Genomic DNA, 24,779 nt, shown 5'->3' with positions numbered 1-24,779 from the left:
TGTGTCTCTCTCTCCCCTCACTGTGTCTCTCTCTCCCCCCTCTCTGTGTCTCTCTCTCCCCCCTCTGTGTCTCTCTCTCCCCCCTCTGTGTCTCTCTCTCCCCCCTCTGTGTCTCTCTCTCCCCCCACTCTGTGTCTCTCCCTCCCCCCCTCTGTGTTCTCTCTCTCCCCCCTCTCTGTGTCTCTCTCTCCCCCCTCTCTGTGTCTCTCTCTCCCCCCCTCTCTGTGTCTCTCCTCTCCCCCCTCTCTGTGTTTCTCTCTCCCCCCTCTCTGTGTCTCTCTCCCCCCTCTCTGTGTCTCTCTCACCCCCCTCTCTGTGTCTCTCTCTCTCCCCCCCTCTGTGTCTCTCTCTCCCCCCTCACTGTGTCTCTCTCTCCCCCTCTGTGTCTCTCTCTCCCCCTCTGTGTCTCTCTCTCCCCCCTCTGTGTCTCTCTCTCCCCCACTCTGTGTCTCTCCCTCCCCCCCTCTGTGTTTCTCTCTCCCCCTCTCTGTGTCTCTCTCTCCCCCTCTGTGTCTCTCTCTCCCCCCTCTCTGTGTCTCTCTCTCCCCCTCTCTGTGTCTCTCTCTCCCCCCTCTCTGTCTCTCTCTCCCCCTCTCTGTGTCTCTCTCCCCCCTCTCTGTGTCTCTCTCTCCCCCCTCTCTGTCTCACACCCCCCTCTGTGTGTCTCACTCCCCCCCCTCATCTCTGTGTCTCTCTCTCCCCCCCCTCTGTGTCTCTCTTTCCCCCCTCTCCCTGTGTCTCTCTCTCCCCCTCTCTGTGTCTCTCTCTCCCCCCTCTCTGTGTCTCTCTCTCCCCCCCTCTCTGTGTGTCTCTCTCTCTTTCTCCCTCTCAGTCTCTCCTCCTTTAAGACGCTTCTTATAAGCTGATGTCTCTGCTATCTCCCAGTGTGGCTGGGGGTCAGGTTTGTGGTGTGATTTATCGCTTGGGGACATTTCCCTCTGTCTGAGCGCGCAGTTACACTCTGACCTGAGGTGGTAATGGACAGTTGGTTCTCTTGCAGACCTCGTGGCCAAAGATGTGATTGAGAAGTGGCTGAAGTACCTGAGGAACGAGATGCCCACCGTGGCATTCAAAGCCTGCACCCAGCTGCAGAACAAGAACCTGGTGAGAGCCATGCACTGCCACCCCACCCCCCCTGCCCATGTCCACCCCCGCTGCCCATGTCCACCCCCGCTGCCCATGTCCACCCCCGCTGCCCATGTCCACCCCCGCTGCCCATGTCCACCCCCGCTGCCCATGTCCACCCCCGCTGCCCATGTCCACCCCCGCTGCCCATGTCCACCCCCGCTGCCCATGTCCACCCCCGCTGCCCATGTCCACCCCCGCTGCCCATGTCCACCCCCGCTGCCCATGTCCACCCCCGCTGCCCATGTCCACCCCCGCTGCCCATGTCCACCCCCGCTGCCCATGTCCACCCCCGCTGCCCATGTCCACCCCCGCTGCCCATGTCCACCCCCGCTGCCCATGTCCACCCCCGCTGCCCATGTCCACCCCCGCTGCCCATGTCCACCCCCGCTGCCCATGTCCACCCCCGCTGCCCATGTCCACCCCCCTGCCCATGTCCACCCCCCTGCCCATGTCCACCCCCCTGCCCATGTCCACCCCCCTGCCCATGTCCACCCCCCTGCCCATGTCCACCCCCCTGCCCATGTCCACCCCCCTGCCCATGTCCACCCCCGCTGCCCATGTCCACCCCCGCTGCCCATGTCCACCCCCCTGCCCATGTCCACCCCACTGCCCATGTCCACCCCCCTGCCCATGTCCACCCCCCCACTCCTCACTCGCTGCCAGGATTGAGTCGGGGAATCCCAGCAGGGTGCAATGAAGGGAAACACGGCTGCTACCTGGCCCTTCAGCCCAACTTGCCCTGGCACAATCCTAGCCCCAAAACATCTCCCATGACGTTCCTCTAAGACAGGGCACGCGACTGGAGCAGAGAGCCTGCCTCGGGCACTCGAGGAGTCAGCGCCGCGCTGTCAGAGGGTCAGTGCCGAGGGAGCGCCGCACTGTGGGAGGGTCAGTGCTGAGGGAGCGCCGCACTGTCGGAGGGTCAGTGCTGAGGGAGCGCCGCACTGTGGGAGGGTCAGTGCTGAGGGAGCGCCGCACTGTGGGAGGGTCAGTGCTGAGGGAGCGCCGCACTGTGGGAGTGTCAGTGCTGAGGGGGCGCCGCACTGTGGGAGGGTCAGTGCTGAGGGAGCGCCGCACTGTGGGAGGGTCAGTGCTGAGGGAGCGCCGCGCTGTGGGAGGGTCAGTGCTGAGGGAGCGCCGCGCTGTGGGAGGGTCAGTGCTGAGGGAGCGCCGCGCTGTGGGAGGGTCAGTGCTGAGGGAGCGCCGCGCTGTGGGAGGGTCAGTGCTGAGGGAGCGCCGCGCTGTGGGAGGGTCAGTGCTGAGGGAGCGCCGCACTGTGGGAGGGTCAGTGCTGAGGGAGCGCCGCGCTGTGGGAGGGTCAGTGCTGAGGGAGCGCCGCACTGTGGGAGGGTCATTGCCGAGGGGGCGCCGCACTGTGGGAGGGTCATTGCCGAGGGGGCGCCGCGCTGTCGGAGGGTCAGCACCGAGGGAGGGCTACTGGGGAAACACTTTCTCCTCATTCACTCGATCAAAGCCTCCTCGTGACAGTGACGGCCTCGATTAAATCTGCTCCTTAACTTGTCTGCTCTAAAGGAGAACGATCCCAGCTTCTCCCAGTCTCTCTCTCTCCACATGAACTGAATTCTGCCCATCCCTGGAATGTCTGGTAAATCTCTCCCCCTCCCACCCCCCCAAGACCTCGAGATGCGGGATTGCAGAATTGGAGGTGACCCTCCGGTTGGGCCTTGCCAGTCTCTAACCTGGGTTTAGCCGAGACTGTAGGCCCCTCTGGAAGCTCCGGATGGCCAATTCTGACCGGATCTTCCCTCCGTCCCCACAGCATCGCAGCAAAGTGCCGGTGGAGCGGGCCGGTGTGGACCTCCTCCAGAGCAGCGCCTGCGTGGGAGCGGACAACCTGATGAGGCTGCTGGGAAGCTACTGTCGGAGCCGCGACCTCAAGACCGCCATCACCGTGGGCGTGGTCGGTGAGCAACTGGGAAGATGGCCGCCGGCTGGGTGGTGTCAGGGGGAAGGGAGGGTGCCGGTGCTACAGGATGGGATGGTCCTTGTGCTGAAACCAGGCCCCCTTTACTTCCCCCTCCCCCTCGGATGCTCTCCCCTCCCCTCTGCTCCTCGCACTCTTAGCGTCTCTCATGCCCTCCCGCCAACTTTCCCTTCCAAAATGATGGGACAGGTTCTGGACTTTGCAGCCAACGAAAAAATTAGGAGAGAGAGCAGGGCCATTCGGCCCCACCCCCATTCTATCCAATCTGATTGTGGCCTCAACTCCATTTTTCTGTCTGCCGCCCTCCCCCCTCTAACCCTTGACCCTGCCCCCGGTCGATCAGAAATCTGTGTAACTCGCCCTTGAATATATTCAGTGAGCCGCAGCCCCCACTGTTGTCTTGGAGTGGGGGGGGGGGTGGAATTCCACAGACTGACCACCCTCTGAGAGAAGAAATTCCTCCTCATCTCCATCTTATATGGGAGACCCCCTCATTCCGAAACTGTCCCCTCCCCCAGTTCTAGATTTCCCCCCCCTCCAAGGTGGGGAAACATCCTCTCAGCATCCACCCTGTCAAACCACCCCCCTCAGAATCTGAGATGTTTCAATAAGATCCCCTCTCATTCTTCTAAACTCCAATGGGTTCAGGCCCCGACCTGCTCAACCTTCTCCTCATCAGACAAAAACCCCCCCCCCCTTCACCCCAGGAATCGGCCCAGTGAACCTTCTCTGAACGGCCTCCGATGCGAGTGGATCCCTCCTTCAGTGAGGGTGAGGAGACCAGAACTGTTCGCAGTACTCCAGCTGCAGAAACACTGTACCGTTGGAGCAAGACTTCCCGACTTTTACCCTCCACCTTCCCCTCACGATAAATAACATTCCATTTGCCTTCACTCGCTGAACCTGCATGGCCAACATTTGTGATTCGAGTACCAAGACGCCCAGATCCCTCTACCGCAGAATTCCATAGTCTCTCCATTTCGATAATGTGCTGCTTTTCTACTCTCCCTGCCAAGGTGGACACCCTCACATATTCCCAGGTCACAATCCACCCGCCAGATGTTTTTCTGCCCACTCACTTAACGTATCGATATGGTTTTGAGAACTTTGTGTCCACCTCACAGCTTCCATTCCGGCCAATCTTTGCGTTCATTGTCAGTAACTCCATTGAAACAATGCTCTGTTTTTCCATTCTCCCTGCCAAAGTGGACAACCTCACATTTTCCCACAGACCACATTTTTATTCCCGCTCATTTAACCTCCGTGCGCAGAATCTTTGTATCCTCCTCACAGCGTACTTTCCCAGGGGACCTTGCGTCGCCCGCAAATGTGGCCACAATGCAGTTAGTTGCTTCATGCAAATCAAAATGGCGGACAGGTCGCAGGCGGGTGAGCGGATATTGGCCTGGTCGCAGGTCTGGAGAAGATGGCGGGACGCCTCGGCCTCCGGGGCATACCCTCTCTGTCCATGGAGGCTGCCGCTCTGTGTTGCTCTTCTAACCCCACCCCACACACACCACCCCCCTCCCTCCCCCCACCCCACACACACTACCCCCCTCCCTCCCCCCACCCCACAGACACTACCCCCCTCCCTCCCCCCACCCCACAGACACTGCTGAAGTTGACAAACAAAATTGTGGACTGTTTCCAGATGGGGTTCAGGCCCAGTCAACCTCTGCTCAGGGGCGGTGGGCAGGTGGTCGATGGAGTGGGGGCGGGGAGGTTTCGCACACTTGCGAAAGAATGGGGAAGACCTGACAAGGTTGTCTTCTCCGGGTTTGCAGTCGGGTGGACCACTTCCCACAATGCCACACACACACACACACCCTCCCCCACCCCGAGTTGGGAAAACCAAAATGGCGGTCGGAGATGGGGGAAGGGCTGAATGCACAAGGAATGGAAGGCTGTTGGTGGGGGAGGGGTGGAGAGTGGGATTGGAGGGGTGTTGGGGGCGAGCGGTCACATGTCTAGAGTGACGGCCCCATGGCGCTTTGTGTTGACCTCTAACCTTTGACCACATCATCCCCCTGGCTGAGATGTTGGTTCAGGGGGCAGAGTCTTTGTTGGGAGGTTGGGGGGTGCCCCTCGGACTGCGAGGTGAGGGGGCATGGGGTTATTGTCCAGCAGCCTCAGATCGACCCCTCCCTGGCCCCCCAGCGCTGATGTGCCGGCGCCCTCCTGTGTACAAACGGAACACCCGGTGCTGGGTCTGAGTCATGGGTGAGGGTTCGTGAGGTTGCTCTTTAATCTGAGCACGTAAAGGTCCTTTCTTCCTGGTTGTAGCTGGCTTATTCCCCCCCGCCACTCTTGCCCAAGTCTCCCCCCTCCTCCCCAACCCGCCTCTGTCCAGGAAGAAAGTGTGTCTCGGGCTGTGATGCCACTTGCAGTTGAATAGCCCACTTAAACAACGGCGGCATTCAGTTGAGCATTTTGGGAGGGGGGGGCACTTGCCTGCGGGGAGGATGGGGCGTGTGCTTCGCTGCCACCCCCCCACCCCCTTGGCTGAGCTATTCAACCATGTGGGGCGGCAGAGACCCAGCAAACTCTTCATGCAGGGCGGCGATAGCCGTTCTGGGTGCCCGTACCTTGAACTCTCGGCTGCTGTCGCCTGTGTGTGTGTGTGTGTGGGGGGGGTGGGGGGACTCTCTTGTCAGTGCGTGTGTCTGCGTGTCTGATCTGTGTTTCAATATTCCCAGGATTTCCAAATGTCGGGAAGAGCAGCTTAATCAACAGCCTGAAAAGAGCTCGGGCCTGCAGTGTTGGCGCCACTCCTGGAGTCACCAAGTGAGTGAGAAACACACCCCCTGTTTCCCCCCTGCTCCCCTCCTGAAGTGTGTGTAGATAGTTCCGGCAATCCTCACTGAACCAACGTCTCCCAGTATCCCACACTTCATCCATTGGGAACGGTCCCTGCAGTACAGCCCCTTCCCCACCCTCTCACCCACATCTCGCAGACCCACTCCCATCTACCCACCCTCTACATTCACTCCCTCCACCACCGACGCACAGCAGCAGCAGTGTGTACCGTCTACACGATAGACTGGGACTTATTTCTCTGGAGCGTAGGAGGCTGAGGGGTGATCTTATAGAGGTCTATAAAATAATGAGGGGCATAGATCAGCTAGATAGTCAATATCTTTTCCCAAAGGTAGGGGAGTCTAAAACTAGAGGGCATAGGTTTAAGGTGAGAGGGGAGAGATACAAAAGTGTCCAGAGAAGCAATTTTTTCACACAGAGGGTGGTGAGTGTCTGGAACAAGCTGCCGGAGGTAGTAGGAGAGGCAGGTACAATGTTGTCTTTTAAAAAGCATTTAGACAGTTACATGGGTACGATGGGTATAGAGGGATATGGGCCAAATGCGGGCAATTGGGATTAGCTTAGGGGTTTAAAAAAAAAAGGGTGGCATGGACAAGTTGGGCTGAAGGGCCTGTTTCCATGCTGTAAACCTCTGTGACTCTACAAGATGCACTGCAGCACCGCCCAAACCCGCCACCTCTACCCGCTAGAAAGACAAGGGCAGCAGACACCATGGGGAACACCCACCACCTGCAAGTCCCCCCTCTGAGCCCCACCCCCCTCCTTCCCCAACACGCAAACACACACACACACCATCCGTACTCGAAAATATCACGGCCATTCATTCATTCAGGTTTTACCTGTCCCGGGAGTGTTTGATGGGGACAGTGTAGAGGGAGCTTTACTCTGTATCTAACCCCGTGCTGTACCTGTCCTGGGAGTGTTTGATGGGGACAGTGTAGAGGGAGCTTGACTCTGTATCTAACCCCGTGCTGTACATGTCCTGGGAGTGTTTGATGGGGACAGTGTAGAGGGAGCTTTACTCTGTATCTAACCCCGTGCTGTACCTGTCCTGGGAGTGTTTGATGGGGACAGTGTAGAGGGAGCTTGACTCTGTATCTAACCCCGTGCTGTACATGTCCTGGGAGTGTTTGATGGGGACAGTGTAGAGGGAGCTTTACTCTGTATCTAACCCCGTGCTGTACCTGTCCTGGGAGTGTTTGATGGGGACAGTGTAGAGGGAGCTTTACTCTGTATCTAACCCCGTGCTGTACCTGTCCTGGGAGTGTTTGATGGGGACAGTGTCGAGGGAGCTTTACTCTGTATCTAACCCCGTGCTGTACCTGTCCTGGGAGTGTTTGATGGGGACAGTGTCGAGGGAGCTTTACTCTGTATCTAACCCCGTACTGTACCTGTCCTGGGTGTGTTTGATGGGGACAGTGTAGAGGGAGCTTTACTCTGTATCTAACCCCGTGCTGTACCTGTCCTGGGAGTGTTTGATGGGGACAGTGTAGAGGGAGCTTGACTCTGTATCTAACCCCGTGCTGTACCTGTCCTGGGAGTGTTTGATGGGGACAGTGTAGAGGGAGCTTTACTCTGTATCTAACACCGTGCTGTTCCTGTCCTGGGAGTGTTTGATGGGGACAGTGTAGAGGGAGCTTTACTCTGTATCTAACCCCGTGCTGTACCTGTCCTGGGAGTGTTTGATGGGGACAGTGTAGAGGGAGCTTTACGCTGTATCTAACCCCATGCCGTCCCTGTCCGGGAAGTGTTTGATGGCGACCGTGTAGAGGGAGCTTTACTCTGTATCTAACCCCGTGCTGTACCTGTCCTGGGAGTGTTTGATGGGGACAGTGTAGAGGGAGCTTTACTCTGTATCTAATCCTGTGCAGGTGCCTGCAGGAGGTTCATCTCGACAAGCACGTCAAGCTGCTGGACTGTCCTGGTATTGTCATGGCAACCTCGACGTCGGATGCCGCTGTGATTCTGCGCAATTGTGTGAAGATCGAGCAGCTGGTGGACCCGGTGGAACCCGTCGCTGCCATCTTGCGACGATGCAATAAGGAACAGGTGAAGGACGGTCACCGTCACCCGAGGTCCAATCCTCAGCACTGAGGGAGCGCCGCACTGTGGGAGGATCAGAGCTGAGGGAGCGCCGCACTGTGGGAGGGTCAGTGCTGAGGGAGCGCCGCACTGTGGGAGGGTCAGTGCTGAGGGAGCGCCGCACTGTGGGTCAGTGCTGAGGGAGCGCCGCACTGTGGGAGGGTCAGTGCTGAGGGAGCGCCGCACTGTGGGAGGGTCAGTGCTGAGGGAGCGCCGCACTGTGGGAGGGTCAGTGCTGAGGGAGCGCCGCACGGTGGGAGGGTCAGTGCTGAGGGAGCACCGCACGGTGGGAGGGTCAGTGCTGAGGGAGCGCCGCACTGTGGGAGGGTCAGTGCTGAGGGAGCGCCGCACTGTGGGAGGGTCAATGCTGAGGGAGCGCCGCACTGTGGGAGGGTCAGTGCTGAGGGAGCGCCGCACTGTGGGAGGGTCAGTGCTGAGGGAGCGCCGCACTGTGGGAGGGTCAGTGCTGAGGGAGCGCCGCACTGTGGGAGGATCAGTGCTGAGGGAGCGCCGCACTGTGGGAGGGTCAGTGCTGAGGGAGCGCCGCACTGTGGGAGGGTCAGTGCTGAGGGAGCGCCGCACTGTGGGAGGGTCAGTTCTGAGGGAGCGCCGCACTGTGGGAGGGTCAGTGCTGAGGGAGCGCCGCACTGTGGGAGGGTCAGTGCTGAGGGAGCGCCGCACTGTGGGAGGGTCAGTGCTGAGGGAGCGCCGCACTGTGGGAGGGTCAGTGCTGAGGGAGCGCCGCACTGTGGGAGGGTCAGTGCTGAGGGAGCGCCGCACGGTGGGAGGGTCAGTGCTGAGGGAGCGCCGCACTGGGGGAGGGTCAGTGCTGAGGGAGCACCGCACTGTGGGAGGGTCAGTGCTGAGGGAGCACCGCACTGTGGGAGGGTCAGTGCTGAGGGAGCGCCACACTGTGGGAGGGTCAGTGCTGAGGGAGCGCCGCACTGTGGGAGGGTCAGTGCTGAGGGAGCGCCGCGCTGTGGGAGGGTCAGTGCTGAGGGAGCGCCGCACTGTGGGAGGGTCAGTGCTGAGGGAGCGCCGCGCTGTGGGAGGGTCAGTGCTGAGGGAGCGCCGCACTGTGGGAGGGTCATTGCCGAGGGGGCGCCGCACTGTGGGAGGGTCATTGCCGAGGGGGCGCCGCGCTGTCGGAGGGTCAGCACCGAGGGAGGGCTACTGGGGAAACACTTTCTCCTCATTCACTCGATCGAAGCCTCCTCGTGACAGTGACGGCCTCGATTAAATCTGCTCCTTAACTTGTCTGCTCTAAAGGAGAACGATCCCAGCTTCTCCCAGTCTCTCTCTCTCCACATGAACTGAATTCTGCCCATCCCTGGAATGTCTGGTAAATCTCTCCCCCTCCCAGCCCCCCAAGACCTCGAGATGCGGGATTGCAGAATTGGAGGTGACCCTCCGGTTGGGCCTTGCCAGTCTCTAAGGGAGGGTCAGTGCTGAGGGAGCGCCGCACTGTGGGAGGGTCAGTGCTGAGGGAGCGCCGCGCTGTGGGAGGGTCAGTGCTGAGGGAGCGCCGCACTGTGGGAGGGTCAGTGCTGAGGGAGCGCCGCACTGTGGGAGGGTCAGTGCTGAGGGAGCGCCGCACTGTGGGAGGGTCAGTGCTGAGGGAGCGCCGCACTGTGGGAGTGTCAGTGTTTGTCAGTCGGTGAAAAATAGAAAGTTTTCAAATATTCAGCACATCCGGCAGTATCTGTGGAGAGAGGAACTGAGTGAATTATAAAGTTCAAAGACACTCCATCAGAACTGAGGAACATTAGGAATGCAATAGGTTTTTGGGAAGGGAGTTTGGAGATGGAGGGAAAAGGATGGTCCGTGGTAGGGGAGGGTCGGGGGTATAAATTGCAAAAGGTTCGGGGTGCAAAGCCAGAGGGGGTGATAACGGGACAGGGAAGGAAAGCAGAGATGGGGACAGATGAGGTGTGAATGGCAGGATATCAGACGACGGAACGCTGAATACAGGGATTAGGATAGAAATGGGAAAAACCAGAAGGAGCAAATACAGCAACACAAAACACAATGGGACCTGGAGTTCAGATTTTCAAAGTGTTGCAATGGGTGTGGAGTCCAGGAGGTTATAAACAGCTGCATTGAGAGATAAGATTCTGGTCCTGGAGCCTGGAACAGGCTGGAATTCCCCAGGGAAACCTCTGGTACTCTGAGCTCTGCAATCCACTCCTTCCCAAGTCCCAGTCAGGACTGACTTGGGGAAACTTCCTCATGCCATATCTTGCTGCCACTCTTGTCATTTTCACAATGCAGTTTCTAAACCAGCCTTTCCTCTGCTCCCAGGTCAAACGGCATTATAACATTCCCGAGTTCCGGGACACGCTGGAATTCCTGGCACTGTTAGCCCGTCGGCTCGGGAAGCTGAAGAAGGGAGGACTCCCGGATCACGAGAAAGCAGCCAGGACTGTCCTTTCCGACTGGACCAGGTAACACTGTGCCCGCCCTCCCCCCCCAACATCGTACCTCACACCGCTCCCTCAGCACTGACCCCCTGACAGTGCGGTGCTCCCTCAGCACTGATCCTCCCACAGTGCGGCGCTCCCTCAGCACTGACCCTCCCACAGTGCGGCGCTCCCTCAGCACTGACCCTCCCACAGTGCGGCACTCCCTCAGCACTGACCCTCCCACAGTGCAGCACTCCCTCAGCACTGACCCTCCCACAGTGCGGCGCTCCCTCAGCACTGACCCTCCCACAGTGCGGCGCTCCCTCAGCACTGACCCTCCCACAGTGCGGTGCTCCCTCAGACGGGGGTCTGGCGTGAGCTGAGCTATGTTTCCCCCGAGTGAAATCCTCTGCGTTCTCTCCTCAGCGGCAAGATCTGTTACTTCACACACCCGCCAGAGACCCACACCCTCCCGACGCACATCAGCGCGGAGATCGTGGCGGAGCTCGGCAAGGCGTTCGACATCGAGGAGCTGGAGAAGGGAAACCAGGAGTCGCTGAGCAGTGAGTAACCGGACCAGCATCTTCCAGCAGCCCCGGACTTCCCAAAGCCCCTCGCAGACAATACAGGAGGTTTCATCTTGAAAGTGCCGTCACAGCTGGAACGTAGTCACTGCGATGGCCAATGTGTGCACAGCATCATCCCACAAACAGATTCTGTGATAGAGCACCCAGGTCATCGAGCTTTGAGTCATGCTGGTTGGGGGATAACTATTAGCCCCAGGACACGGGCTGGCGCGTGGATGGGAATGAACCCATTGCTCCCCCACCTCACAAACCCACTCTGCTTCAAGACGTGTGTGGGTTCTTTACCACCCCAGCCCAGAGTTAAGCCTTCAGGCTTAACATCTCATCCTGAAAGACAGGACTTCACTCCTCTCCCTTTCCCCAACTCTGTCCCTCACACCACTCCCTCAGCACTGACCCTCCCACAGTGCGGCGCTCCCTCAGCACTGACCCTCCCACAGTGCGGCGCTCCCTCAGCACTGACCCTCCCACAGTGCGGTGCTCCCTCAGCACTGACCCTCCCACAGTGCGGCGCTCCCTCAGCACTGACCCTCCCACAGTGTGGCGCTCCCTCAGCACTGACCCTCCCACAGTGCGGTGCTCCCTCAGCACTGACCCTCCCACAGTGCGGTGCTCCCTCAGCACTGACCCTCCCCCAGTGCGGCGCTCCCTCAGCACTGACCCTCCCACAGTGCGGCGCTCCCTCAGCACTGACCCTCCCACAGTGCGGCGCTCCCTCAGCACTGACCCTCCCACAGTGCGGCGCTCCCTCAGCACTGACCCTCCCACAGTGCGGCGCTCCCTCAGCACTGACCCTCCCACAGTGCGGCGTTCCCTCAGCACTGACCCTCCCACAGTTCGGCGCTCCCTCAGCACTGACCCTCCCACCGTGCGGCGCTCCCTCAGCACTGACCCTCCCACAGTGCGGCGCTCCCTCTGCACTGACCCTCCCACAGTGCGGCGCTCCCTCAGCACTGACCCTCCCACAGTGCGGCGCTCCCTCAGCACTGACCCTCCCACAGTGCGGCGCTCCCTCAGCACTGACCCTCCCACAGTGCGGCGCACCCTCAGCACTGACCCTCCCACAGTGCGGCGCTCCCTCAACACTGACCCTCCCACAGTGCGGCGCTCCCTCAGCACTGATCCTCCCACAGTGCGGCGCTCCCTCAGCACTGACCCTCCCACAGTGCGGCGCTCCCTCAGCACTGACCCTCCCACAGTGCGGCGCTCCCTCAACACTGACCCTCCCACAGTGCGGCGCTCCCTCAACACTGACCCTCCCACAGTGCGGCGCTCCCTCAGCACTGACCCTCCCACAGTGCGGCGCTCCCTCAGCACTGACCCTCCCACAGTGCGGCGCTTCCTCAGCACTGACCCTCCCACCGTGCGGCGCTCCCTCAGCACTGACCCTCCCACAGTGCGGCGCTCCCTCAGCATTGACCCTCCCACAGTGCGGCGCTCCCTCAGCACGGACCCTCCCACAGTGCGGCGCTCCCTCAGCACTGACCCTCCCACAGTGCGGCGCTCCCTCAGCACTGACCCTCCCACAGTGCGGCGCTCCCTCAGCACTGACCCTCCCACAGTGCGGCGCTCCCTCAGCACTGACCCTCCCACCGTGCGGCGCTCCCTCAGCACTGACCCTCCCACCGTGCGGCGCTCCCTCAGCACTGACCCTCCCACAGTGCGGCGCTCCCTCAGCACTGACCCTCCCACAGTGCGGCGCTCCCTCAGCACTGACCCTCCCACAGTGCGGCGCTCCCTCAGCACTGACCCTCCCACAGTGCGGCGCTCCCTCAGCACTGACCCTCCCACAGTGCGGCGCTCCCTCAGCACTGATCCTCCCGCAGTGCGGCGCTCCCTCAGCACTGACCCTCCCACAGTGCGCCGCTCCCTCAGCACTGACACAGAGTGGGTCTGGAAGACGTGACTGGACTCTCTTGATGGGGGGGGCTCAGAGACACAACCCTCTGACCTGAAGCACTCTGTATTCCCTCACCCCCAGCGCAACGTGACGGTAGGCATTGAGGGCAAGTGTTGGGACGATCAGTAACAACTCCGTATTCCCTGCTGCAGAGGTGGTGTGTCCAGTGGGAGAGGGCGGAATCTGCATGGAGATGGCCGGACTGACCAGCGGAGAGGACACACTGCCCCCTGGCTGTGAAATGGAGGAGGACAAGGTGATGAAGGAGAGCGGGGACGGGGACAGAGACCGCGCCCAGGACTCGACGGTAAACACTCCTCACAACTCCCCCACACGGCCAGCGGCTGAGGCGAATCGGGTCGACGGGAATAACGGGGGGGGGAAGCTGGATAATCATGAGGGAGAAAGGAATAGGAGGATATACAGGGTGGAGGAGCCGGGGGGGGGGGAAGCTGGACTGGGTCAGAAACACCAGCAAGGTGCGGATGGGCCGAATGACCTGCGCTTGTCTCTCCGCAGTTGGAAAGGATGACGGTGACATTCGGAGGTGAGAGAGACAAGCAGAAAGAGGCAACAGAGAAAGCCAAGGCCAGGTCGCAGCTCCCGGACCTGCAGGCGATCAGACAGATCGATCCCTTATGCCAGGGGCAGGCTCTGCAAGCAGCCAGCAAGCGGAGGAGACGGCTACAGAAACGGGCAAGTGGGTATCTCTGTGCGTATGTGTGAGTCTGTCTGCCCGCGCGCTGCCCCCCCTCTGCCTGCGTAACGTGAACATTGACTTTGCTTCTGAATGCAAGTTGCGATGGGTCCCGTCCATGCACAAACAGGCAGTTAATAGATTCTGGCTGTTCGGCTGTGGTGGCTTCACAACCGATCGTTTCCTCCACAGAGGGGGGGGTGTGGATCAGGCACAGATGGACCGTGCACGCTTCACCGCTGTCCCCTGTCGACAGCGAACCCCCTCTGGGGACTCGGCAGGTTCAGCTTTACTGTTTGAACATGACTGCATGGCACTCCGAGTGTCACTCACAGCTCAACATCACAACCCCCTGAACTAGAGCCAATAGTCCCCAGTGCCTGTGGGAGGGTCAGTGCTGAGGGAGTGCCGCACTGTGGGAGGGTCAGTGCTGAGGGAGCGCCGCACTGTGGGAGGGTCAGTGCTGAGGGAGCGCCGCACTGTGGGAGGGTCAGTGCTGAGGGAGCGCCGCACTGTGGGAGGGTCAGTGCTGAGGGAGCGCCGCACTGTGGGAGGGTCAGTGCTGAGGGAGCGCCGCACTGTGGGAGGGTCAGTGCTGAGGGAGCGCCGCACTGTGGGGGGGTCAGTGCTGAGGGAGCGCCGCACTGTGGGAGGGTCAGTGCTGAGGGAGCGCCGCACTGTGGGAGGGTCAGTGCTGAGGGAGCGCCGCACTGTGGGAGGGTCAGTGCCGAGGGAGCGCCGCACTGTGGGAGGGTCAGTGCCGAGGGAGCGCCGCACTGTGGGAGGGTCAGTGCCGAGGGAACGCCGCACTGTGGGAGGGTCAGTGCCGAGGGAGCGCCGCACTGTGGGAGGGTCAGTGCCGAGGGAGCGCCGCACTGTGGGAGGGTCAGTGCCGAGGGAGCGCCGCACTGTGGGAGGGTCACTGCTGAGGGAGCGCCGCACTGTGGGAGGGTCAGTGCTGGGGGAGTGCCGCTCTGTGGGAGGGTCAGTGCTGCGGGAGCGATGCACTGTGGGAGGGTCAGTGCTGAGGGAGCACCGCACTGTGGGAGGGTCAGTGCTGAGGGAGCGACGCACTGTGGGAGGGTCAGTGCTGAGGGAGCACCGCACTGTGGGAGGGTCAGTGCTGAGGGAGCGCCGCACTGTGGGAGGGTCAGTGCTGAGGGAGCGCCGCACTGTGGGAGGGTCAGTGCTGAGGGAGCACCGCACTGTGGGAAGGTCAGTGCTGATGGAGAGAGTTGGTTGCAACTTTGGACAGTTGGCCAATTTATACACAGCAATCTCCTGGAGAATCCCAGTGTGATAAAGGGCGGTAGTGACGCGGGGCGGGGTGGGGGGGTGATTTTGGTTTTCATGTAAATGGTGAGCGGGCGCGGTGGGTGGTGTTATTTGGACACTGGGGTTGAAACCTCTGCCTCCCACACGGAAACACGCGTCCTTTGACCTTTGTCTGACCTTCCCTTTCAGACAAACTTGCCACCAAGCTGTCAGACACGCTGACAGCCGCCATGGACCTCTCCCTCAACTGATGAGCACCGCAGCCAGGCCGCGAGGCTGGAGGAGGGACTCTGCGAGTGACAATCCACCCTGGTGCTGGCTGGGAGGGGCCTGGAAGGTTCTGGAATATCTGCCCCAGGCTTCATCAACACGAGCCCACCATCCCCTGACGCTTGGGAGGGAGGAGAGTTTCTCCGAGCGGAACTTCCTGTCCCCAGGGGTCAGCCGCAAGACCGCACTGGAATTGACCTCCAAACCAGTTGGGGGTCAGGGGTCACAGGTCACCAGCTTCTCCGGCCAGATCCCAGACACCTGTTCCTGATGATGTGATAATCACTGCAATAAATATAAATTATTTTGTGTAACTGTTCAGAAAACCCTAACTGGTGTCTCGCTTTCCACCCTGCCTGTCATTCATCGGACCACAGCTATACTCTACAGGGCTGCAATACTTTCACACGACCTCCCTCCGCCCTCCCTCACCCATAAGCTGGGGCCAATGGATAACCGGTACCCCAAACAAGTGTGCCTTTGGAGGGTCAGTGCCGAGGGAGCGCCGCACTGTGGGAGGGTCAGTGCTGAGGGAGCGCCGCACTGTGGGAGGGTCAGTGCCGAGGGAGCGCCGCATTATCGGAGGGTCATTGCTGAGGGAGCGCCGCACTGTGGTAGGATCAGTGCTGAGGGAGCGCCGCACTGTGGGAGGGTCAGTGCCGAGGGAGCGCTGCACTGTGGGAGGGTCAGTGCCGAGGGAGCGCCGCATTATCGGAGGGTCATTGCTGAGGGAGCGCCGCACTGTGGGAGGGTCAGTGCTGAGGGAGCGCCGCACTGTGGGAGGGTCAGTGCTGAGGGAGCGCCGCACTGTGGGAGGGTCAGTGCCGAGGGAGCGCCGCACTGTGGGAGGCTCAGTGCCGAGGGAGCGCCGCACTGTGGGAGGCTCAGTGCCGAGGGAGCGCCACCCTGTGGGAGGGTCAGTGCTGAGGGAGCGCCGCCCTGTGGGAGGGTCAGTGCTGAGGGAGCGCCGCACTGTGGGAGGGTCAGTGCTGAGGGAGCTCCGCAATGTGGGAGGGTCAGTGCTGAGGGAGCGCCGCACTGTGGGAGGGTCAGTGCTGAGGGAGCGCCGCACTTTGGGAGGGTCAGTGCTGAGGGAGCGCCGCACTGTGGGAGGGTCAGTGCTGAGGGAGCGCCGCACTGTGGGAGGGTCAGTGCTGAGGGAGTGCCGCACTGTGGGAGGGTCAGTGCTGAGGGAGTGCCGCACTGTGGGAGGGTCAGTGCTGAGGGAGTGCCGCACTGTGGGAGGGTCAGTGCTGAGGGAGTGCCGCACTGTGGGAGGGTCAGTGCTGAGGGAGCGCCGCACTGTGGAAGGGTCAGTGCTGAGGGAGTGCCGCACTGTGGGAGGGTCAGTGCTGAGGGAGCGCCGCACTGTGGGAGGGTCAGTGCTGAGGGAGTGCCGCACTGTGGGAGGGTCAGTGCTGAGGGAGCGCCGCACTGTGGGAGGGTCAGTGCTGAGGGAGCGCCGCACTGTGGGAGGGTCAGTGCTGAGGGAGCGCCGCACTGTGGGAGGGTCAGTGCTGAGGGAGTGCCGCACTGTGGGAGGGTCAGTGCTGAGGGAGCGCCGCACTGTGGGAGGGTCAGTGCTGAGGGAGCGCCGCACTGTGGGAGGGTCAGTGCTGAGGGAGCGCCGCACTGTGGGAGGGTCAGTGCTGAGGGAGCGCCGCACTGTGGGAGGGTCAGTGCTGAGGGAGCGCCGCACTGTGGGAGGGTCAGTGCTGAGGGAGCGCCGCACTGTGGGAGGGTCAGTGCTGAGGGAGCGCCGCACTGTGGGAGGGTCAGTGCTGAGGGAGTGCCGCACTGTGGGAGGGTCAGTGCTGAGGGAGCGCCGCACTGTGGGAGGGTCAGTGCTGAGGGAGTGCCGCACTGTGGGAGGGTCAGTGCTGAGGGAGCGCCGCACTGTGGGAGGGTCAGTGCTGAGGGAGCGCTGCACTGTGGGAGGGTCAGTGCTGAGGCAGGCGGCTTAATGCGCACCTTACGGTGAAATTTGAAAGTCTGGCCGCTAAGAGGAGCGCCCTGGTCGGGGTGGAGATTCAGTTTCGAGTGCTTGGGCTCATGGTGGGTGGAGCAAGGGGGGGGATTTGGCTGGGTTGTAGGTGCCTTCCCCGGGCTTGGGCATTCAGATTAGTGTCGGTGATGGGAATAGGCTCAGGGTTAAATCTGCAGTGCCTGCCCGGTAACCAGATGCCTTCCCCAGGCATGCGGTTTCAGATTAGGATCGGTGATGGTGGAGGGCTGGAGCTGACAGCTCTGGCCAGCTTCCAGGTGCCTCACCCGGGCAGCAGGTACCGAATTAGGGTCAGTGGAGTGGCAGGAATGCAGCAGCAATGCAGCAATCCTGTGGCAGTCAATGGGAGCAGGAGCAATGCAGCAGCACCTTTCAATGCAGCGGCGGCACAAATGCAGCAAGGGATGCAGCAGCAGCAATGCGTCAACCCTGTCCCAGTCACTTGGAGCGTCCGCACCAATGCAGCATCAGTAATGCAGCAACATCAATCCATCAGCCCTGTGCCAGTAACTGGGAGCAGCAGTAGCAACACAGCAGTAATGCAGTAGCACCATTGCAGCAAACCTGTGCCAGTCATTGGGAGCAATGCAGCAGCAGAAATGCCCCAGCCTGCGCCAGTCACAGGGAGCAGCAGCACCAATGCAGCAGCCCTGTGCCAGGTGGGTGCAGCAGTGCAAATGCAGAAGCAACAGTCCAGCAACCTTTTGCAATGCAGCCGCAACGATGCCACAGCCTGTGCCAGAAACGGGGAGCACCACCACCAATGCAGCAAAAATGCAGCTGCAGCAGCCCTGTGCCAGCAGTGCAGCAACCCTTTGGAATGCAGCAGCAGCCCTGCGTCATGATTTAGGAGCAGCAGCACCAATGCATCAGGAGTGCAGCAGCCCCGTGTCAGTAACTGGGAGCCGCAGCACCAATGCAGCAGGAGGAATGCAGTGGCACAAATGCAGCAGCCCTCTGCCTGTAACTGGGATCAACACCAATACACCAAAAATGCAGCAGCCCTGTGCGAGTCAGTGGGAGCAGCAGCAACAATGCAGAAGCCGGTTGCCAGTGACTGGGAGCAGCAGTAATGCAGAAGTAACCGTGCATGGTAATGTAATATAATGAATGCATCAAACCGTTGCAATGTGGTGGCACCAATGCAGAAGGAATGCAGTAGCACCAATGCAGCAGCCCTTTGCCAGTCACTGGGAGCAGCAGCACCAATTCTGCAGTAACGTGGGAGCACCAGTGCAGCGGCAGTAATGGAGCAGGAATGCAGCAGCACCAATGCAGCATGAGGAGAGCGGCAATGCAGCAGCCCTGTGCCTGACACAGCAGGAATGAAGTGGCAGTAATGCAGCAGCACCAATGTAGCGCCAAATGTGTGGCGGCAATGCAGAAGCACCAATGGAGCGGCCCTGTGGCACTCAGGGAGCAGCGGCACCGATACAGGAGGAATGCAGCACCGGTGCAGCAGCACCATTGCAGGTGCCCTGTGCCAGTCACTGGGAGCAGCATCACTGGGAGCAGCACCAATACAGCAGGATTTTAGCAGCAATCGTGTGTCAGTCACTTGGAGCAACGGTGATGCAACAGCAGCAATGTAGCAGAGCCACACTAGTCACCGGTGAGCATCAGCACCAATGCAGCAATGCATCAGCAGTGCCGCAAATGTGCCCATCACTGGAAGCAACTGCAATGTAGCAGCAGTAATACAGCAACTCGGCGACAGTCATTGGGAGCAGCAGCACCAATGAGGCAGGAATATAACACCAATGCAACAGCACCATTGCAGCCATTCTGTGTCTGTAACTGGGAGCAGCAGCAATGCCGAAGCAACAGTGCAAGATAATGTAGCATTACCAATGCAGCAGTCATTTGCAATGCAGCCGCACCAATGCAGTAGCCATGTCAGTGACTGCGAGCAGCAGCACCAATGCAGAATCAACAGTGCAGGAGCCATGCAGCAGCCCAGCGCCAGTCATTGGGAGCAGCAGCACAAATACAGCACCAGTGAGTTGCACCAATGCAACAGCCCTGTGCCAGCAACTGGGAGCAGCAGTACCAATGCAGCAGCAACGGTCCCAGAGTAATGCAATGTCACAATTGCAATTATTTGCATGTGGTGGGAACAATGCAGCTGCAATGCCACACCACTAATTCAGCAGCACCAATGCAGCAGCCCCATGCCTGTCGCTGGGAGTAGCGGCACCAATGCTGCAGTGATGTAGAAGCAACAGTGCAAGGCAGAAATGCAACAGGAATGCTGCAGCATGAATGCAACAGCCATTTGCAATGCTATGGAAATGCAGCAGCACCAATGCAGCCTGAGGAAAGCGACAATGCAGCCGCACTATTGCAGCGGCCCTATGTCACCTGGAGCTGCAGTACCAATGCAGCCGGTGGAATGCAGCAGATTGCAACAGCACCATTGCAGCCGCCCTGTGCCAGTCACTGGGAGCAGCATCACTGGCAGCAGCACAAATGCAGAAGGAATTTAGCAGCAATGCAGTGACATCCATGCAGCAGGGGTAACAGCAGCAATGCAGCAACCATGTGCCAGTCACTGGTAGCAACTGCAATGCAGCAGCCCTGCACCAGTCACCGGGAGCAGCACCAATGCAGCAGCCATGAGCTAGTCACTGGGTGTGGAAGCTATGCAGGAGTAATGTAGCAGCAGCAATGCAGCAGCCCTGTGCCTGTCATTGGGAGCACCACCACCAAAGCAGCGGTTGCAACACAGCAGCACCAATGCAGCAAACCTGTGCCAGTCACTGGGAGCAGCACCGCCAATGCAGCACCTCCAATGCAACATGAGTAACACAGCAATGCTGCATTCTGGCCACATTGGTGCTCCTGCCCCAGTAACTGGCACAGGGTTACATTCTTGCTGCGTCACAAATTGCTGTTGCATTGGTGCGTTCCTGATGCCACAATGGTGCTGCATTGGTGGTGGTGTTCCCCGTGACTGGCATGTGGTTGCTGCATTGCTGCTGCTCCCAGCGACTGGCACAGTGTCGCTTTATTGGTGGTGCTGCATTGCTACCACATTCCTGCCACTCCATTATTCGCACTGGTCTGCTGCATTTCCGCTGTTGCATTGCTGCTGCATTGGCGCTCCTTCGTCCCGTGACTGGCACAGGGCTGCTGCATTTCTGCTGCTTTTAAAGGGGTTGCTGCATTGGTGCTGCTGCATTCCCGATGCTGCATTGGTGGTGGTGCTTTCCTGATTCATTCCAAGTGCATTGGTGGTGCTGCTCCAGCTGCCCCCACCCCACACCCCCGACCCGACCCGACCCGGCCCGGCAGCAGCTCTCAGGTTGGGTCCGGTGACAAGTCTGAGCCCGAGGGCGCGGAGCTGCGGCGAAACGTTCCATTCACTGCCCCCGGAGCGCGGTACCGCCGCTGGGCGCTAGATGGCGGACGAGCGCTGCGGGCTGGTGGAGCCGATACGTGGAGTGGACGGACAATGTGGCCGAGCAGGAACGCAGTGAAGCAGCACCAATGCAGCAGCCCTGTGCCAGTCACCGGGGGCAGGATCACCAATGCAGTTGGAATGCAGCAGGAATAGAAACATAGAAAAACTACAGCACAAAACAGGCCCTTCGGCCCCACAAGTTGTGCCGAACATATCCCTACCTTCTAGACCTACCTATAACCCTCCATCCTATTAAGCTCCATGTACTCATCCAGGAGTCTCTTAAAAGACCCTATTGAGTTCGCCTCCACCACCACTGACGGCAGCCGATTCCACTCGCCCACCACCCTCTGTGTGAAAAACCTCCCCTTAACATCTCCCCTGTACCTACCCCCCAGCACCTTAAACCTGTGTCCTCTCGTAGCAGACATTTCCACCCTGGGAAAAAGCCTCTGAGAGTCCACCCGATCGATGCCTCTCAACATCTTATACACCTCTATTAGGTCTCCTCTCATCCTACGTGTCTCCAAGGAGAAAAGACCGAGCTCCCTCAGCCTATCCTCATAAGGCATGCCACTCAATCCAGACAACATCCTTGTAAATCGCCTCTGCACCCTTTCAATCTTTTCCACATCCTTCCTGTAATGAGGCGACCAGAACTGAGCACAGTACTCCAAGTGGGGTCTGACGAGGGTCTTACATAGCTGCATCATTATCCCCGGACTCCTAAACTCAATCCCTCGATTGATAAAGGCCAGCACACCATACGCCTTCTTAACCACCTCCTCCACCTGCGGGGACGGGTTTCGAGTCCTATGGACCCGGACCCCAAGGTCCTTCCGATCCTCCACAGTACTAAGAGTCTTTCCCTTTATATTGTACTCCTTCATCCCATTTGACCTGCCAAAATGGACCACTACGCATTTATCTGGGTTGAAGTCCATCTGCCACTTCTCCGCCCGGTCTTGCATCCTATCTATGTCCCACTGTAACTTCTGACATCCCTCCAGACTATCCACAACACCACCAACCTTCGTGTCGTCGGAAAACTTACCAACCCATCCCTCCACTTCCTCATCCAGGTCATTTATGAAAATGACAAACAGCAAGGGTCCCAGAACAGATCCCTGGGGCACACCACTGGTGACCGACCTCCATTTAGAAAAAGACCCATCTGTACCCACTCTCTGCCTCCTTTGGGCAAGCCAGTTCTGGATCCACAGGGCAGCAGCCCCTTGGATCCCATGCCCTCTCACTTTTTCTAGAAGCCTTGCATGGGGGACCTTCTCGAACGCCTTGCTAAAATCCATATAAACCACATCTACCGCCTTCCCTTTGTCAATGTGTTTGGTCACATTTTTGAAGAACTCCACCAGGCTCATAAGGCACGATCTGCCCTTGACAAAGCCATGCTGATTATTCTTGAGCATACTAAACCTCTCTAAATGCTCATAAATCTTGTCCCTCAGGATCTTCTCCATCAGTTTACCAACCACTGAGGTTAGACTCACCGGTCGGTAATTACCTGGGCTATCCCTATTCCCCTTCTTGAATGGAGCAGTAATACAGCAGCCCTGTACCAGTCAGTGGGTGCAGCAGCACCCATGCAGCAAAATGTCACGGCAATGCAGCGCAAATGCAGCAACCCCAATGCAGCAAAACATTGCAATGCAGCAGCACCAATTCAGCAACCCTGTGTCAGTCACTGGGAGCAGCACCGCCAATGCAGGTGGAATGCAGCAGCACCAATGCAACAGGGGAAGCAGCAGCAACAATGCGCTAGTGACTGGGAGCAGCACCACCAATGCAGTTGGAATGCAGCAGCAATGCAACAGAAATGCAGTGGCACCCATGCAGCACCAACGCAGCAGCAGCCCTGTACCAGTCACTGGGTGCAATGGCACCAAGGCAGCAGCCCTTTGTGATGGGCACCAAGGCAGCAGCACAAATGTAGCAGCCGCAGTGCAGCAGCACCAATGCAGCAAAACTTTACAATGCAGCAACACCAACGCAGGTGCTGCTCCAAGTGACTGACACATGGTTGCTGCACTGGTGCTGCTGCTCGCAGTGCTGCATTGGTGCTGCTGCATTGCTATGTTTTGCCGCATTGGTGCTGCTGCATTCCAATTGCATTGATGGTGCTGCTCCCAGTGACTGGCACAGGGCTGGTGCATTGGTGGTGGTGCTTCTCCTGCATTATTACTGCTGCTGCTGTGCAAAGTTTTGCTGCATTGGTGCACTGTTTTGCGGCATTGGTGCTGCTGCACTGCGGCTGCTGCATTGGTGCTGGGCCACAGTGTGGTACTGCATTGGTGCTGCTGCACCCAGTGACTGGTACATGAATGCTGCATTGCTGCTGCACCACTGCTTCATTGGTGCTGCTGCTTTTTGCTGCCTGGTGCAAGGCTGCTGCATTGGCGCTGCTGCTAAATAGGGAGATTTTAGCTGCATTGGTGCTGCTGCTTTTTGCTGCATTGGTACTGCTGCATTCATTCTGCATTGGTGCGGGATCACAAAGCGATGCTGCATTGGTGCAGCTGCACCTGGTGACTGGTATATGCATGCTGCATTACTGCTGCTGCTAGTGACCGGTACAGGCCTGCTGCATTGCTGCTGCAGTTCAACTGCATTGGTGGTGCTGCTCCCAGTGACTGGCACAGGGCTGCTCCATTGGTGCTGCTGCATTGGGGAAGTTTTGCTGCAGTGGTGCTGCTGCACTGCGGCTGCATTTTGCTGCTGCGCTCCTCCTGCATTGGTGCTTGATCACAACGGCGTGTTGCATTGGTGCTGCTGCAACCAGTGACGGGCACAGGGCTGATGCATTGCTGCTGCCACTGCTCCTCTGCTGCATTTGTGCTGCTGCATTGCTATGTTTTATTGTATTGGTGCTGCGGCGTTGTGGCAGCTGCATTGGTGTTGCATTGCTTCTGTGGTTTGCTGCACTGATGCTGCTGCATTGCTGCTGCTTTCAATGACTGACACTGGGCTGCTGCATTGCTGCCGCTGCATTTCTGCTGCTGCGTTCAGTGACTGGCACATGGCTGCTGCATTGCTGCTGTTGCATTTGTGCGGAATTCCAACTGCATTGGTGGTTCTGCTCCCAGTGACCGGCGCAGGGCTGCTGCATTGGTACTGACACTTTCCTACGTTTCATTGGTGCTGCTGCATTGGGACGGTTTAGCTGCATTGGTGCTGCTGCACCCAGCGACTGGCACAGGAACCTGCATTATTGCTGCACTGCTGCTGTCGCAACAGCATGACTGGTACAGGGCTCCTGCATTGGCACTGTTGCATTGCTGCTGCATTCCAACCGCACTGATGGTGCTGCTCCAAGTGACTGGCCCAGGGCTGCTGCATTGGTGCTCTGCTCTCCCCTGCTGCATTGGTACTGCTGCATTGTAAGTTTTTGCTGCATTGTCACTACATTGGTGCTGTTGCATTGGTGGTGGTGCTCCCAGTGACCAGCACAGGGCTGCGGCATTGGTGCTGAATTGATACTGCTGCATTCCAACTGCATTAGTGCTGCTGCTCCGTGACTGGCACAGGGCTGCTGCATTGGTACTACTTCAGTACTGCTGCATTGCAAAAGGGTTGCTGCATTGCTGCCACTCCACGCATCGGCCACATTGTCCGTCCACTCCTCTACCCGACCAGACTGCCCTGCCTGACCCCATCACTGACCCTAATCTGAATTTCCAAGCCCGGGGAAGATACTAGAAACCCGTAACCCCGGCATTTACACACCTAATCCACCCACTTGACACACCTTTGGACACTAAGGGACAATTTAGCACGGCCAACCCGCCAAACCTGCACATCTTTGGACTGTGGGGTGGGTGGGGGGGGGGGGGGGGCGTGGGGGCACGTCTCCCATCTCACGCTCAACGTCACGGACATGGACCCTGGAAGGACTGACCGCACCAAACCAGCTCAGCCCATTCCCCGCCCCGGCTCTCCCGCCAGCCCCCAACACAACACGGGAAGGGAGCCAGGTTGACATTCCTGCTCTGCAGCTCTCTCCTGGCTGCTGGGACCTACCTCGCCCTCTCGCAGCCTCACTGGAACGTGGCCCTCTTCCCCCCCCACCCCCCTCTTCCCCCCCCACCCCCCTCTTCCCCCCCCCACCCCCCTCTTCCCCCCCCCACCCCCCTCTTCCCCCCCCCACCCCCCTCTTCCCCCCCCCACCCCCCTCTTCCCCCCCCCACCCCCCTCTTCCCCCCCCCACCCCCCTCTTCCCCCCCCACCCCCAGCCTGAAAGAACCAATGAT

At 59.5% G+C, this 24,779-nt stretch overlaps 1 protein-coding gene across 1 annotated transcript; it reads left to right on the top strand.

Moving 5' to 3' along the window:
• Nucleotides 1–985: 985 nt before the first annotated feature.
• Nucleotides 986–15,417, top strand: gnl3l (G protein nucleolar 3 like; the record flags this gene model as incomplete). Its single annotated transcript, XM_078206034.1, has 9 exons — nucleotides 986–1,104; nucleotides 2,909–3,053; nucleotides 5,770–5,857; nucleotides 7,762–7,939; nucleotides 10,274–10,416; nucleotides 10,801–10,937; nucleotides 13,014–13,168; nucleotides 13,381–13,561; nucleotides 15,023–15,417. Coding segments are annotated over 9 exons (1,208 nt in total), but the record flags the coding sequence as incomplete, so codon positions are not given.
• Between the last annotated feature and the right edge of the window lie 9,362 nt (nucleotides 15,418–24,779).

This window comes from Mustelus asterias, unplaced genomic scaffold (genome assembly GCF_964213995.1).
Source record: "Mustelus asterias unplaced genomic scaffold, sMusAst1.hap1.1 HAP1_SCAFFOLD_1210, whole genome shotgun sequence".
In the NCBI taxonomy this organism is placed as follows: Eukaryota; Metazoa; Chordata; class Chondrichthyes; order Carcharhiniformes; family Triakidae; genus Mustelus; species Mustelus asterias.
This window is presented reverse-complemented; position numbering and strand designations above follow the sequence as displayed.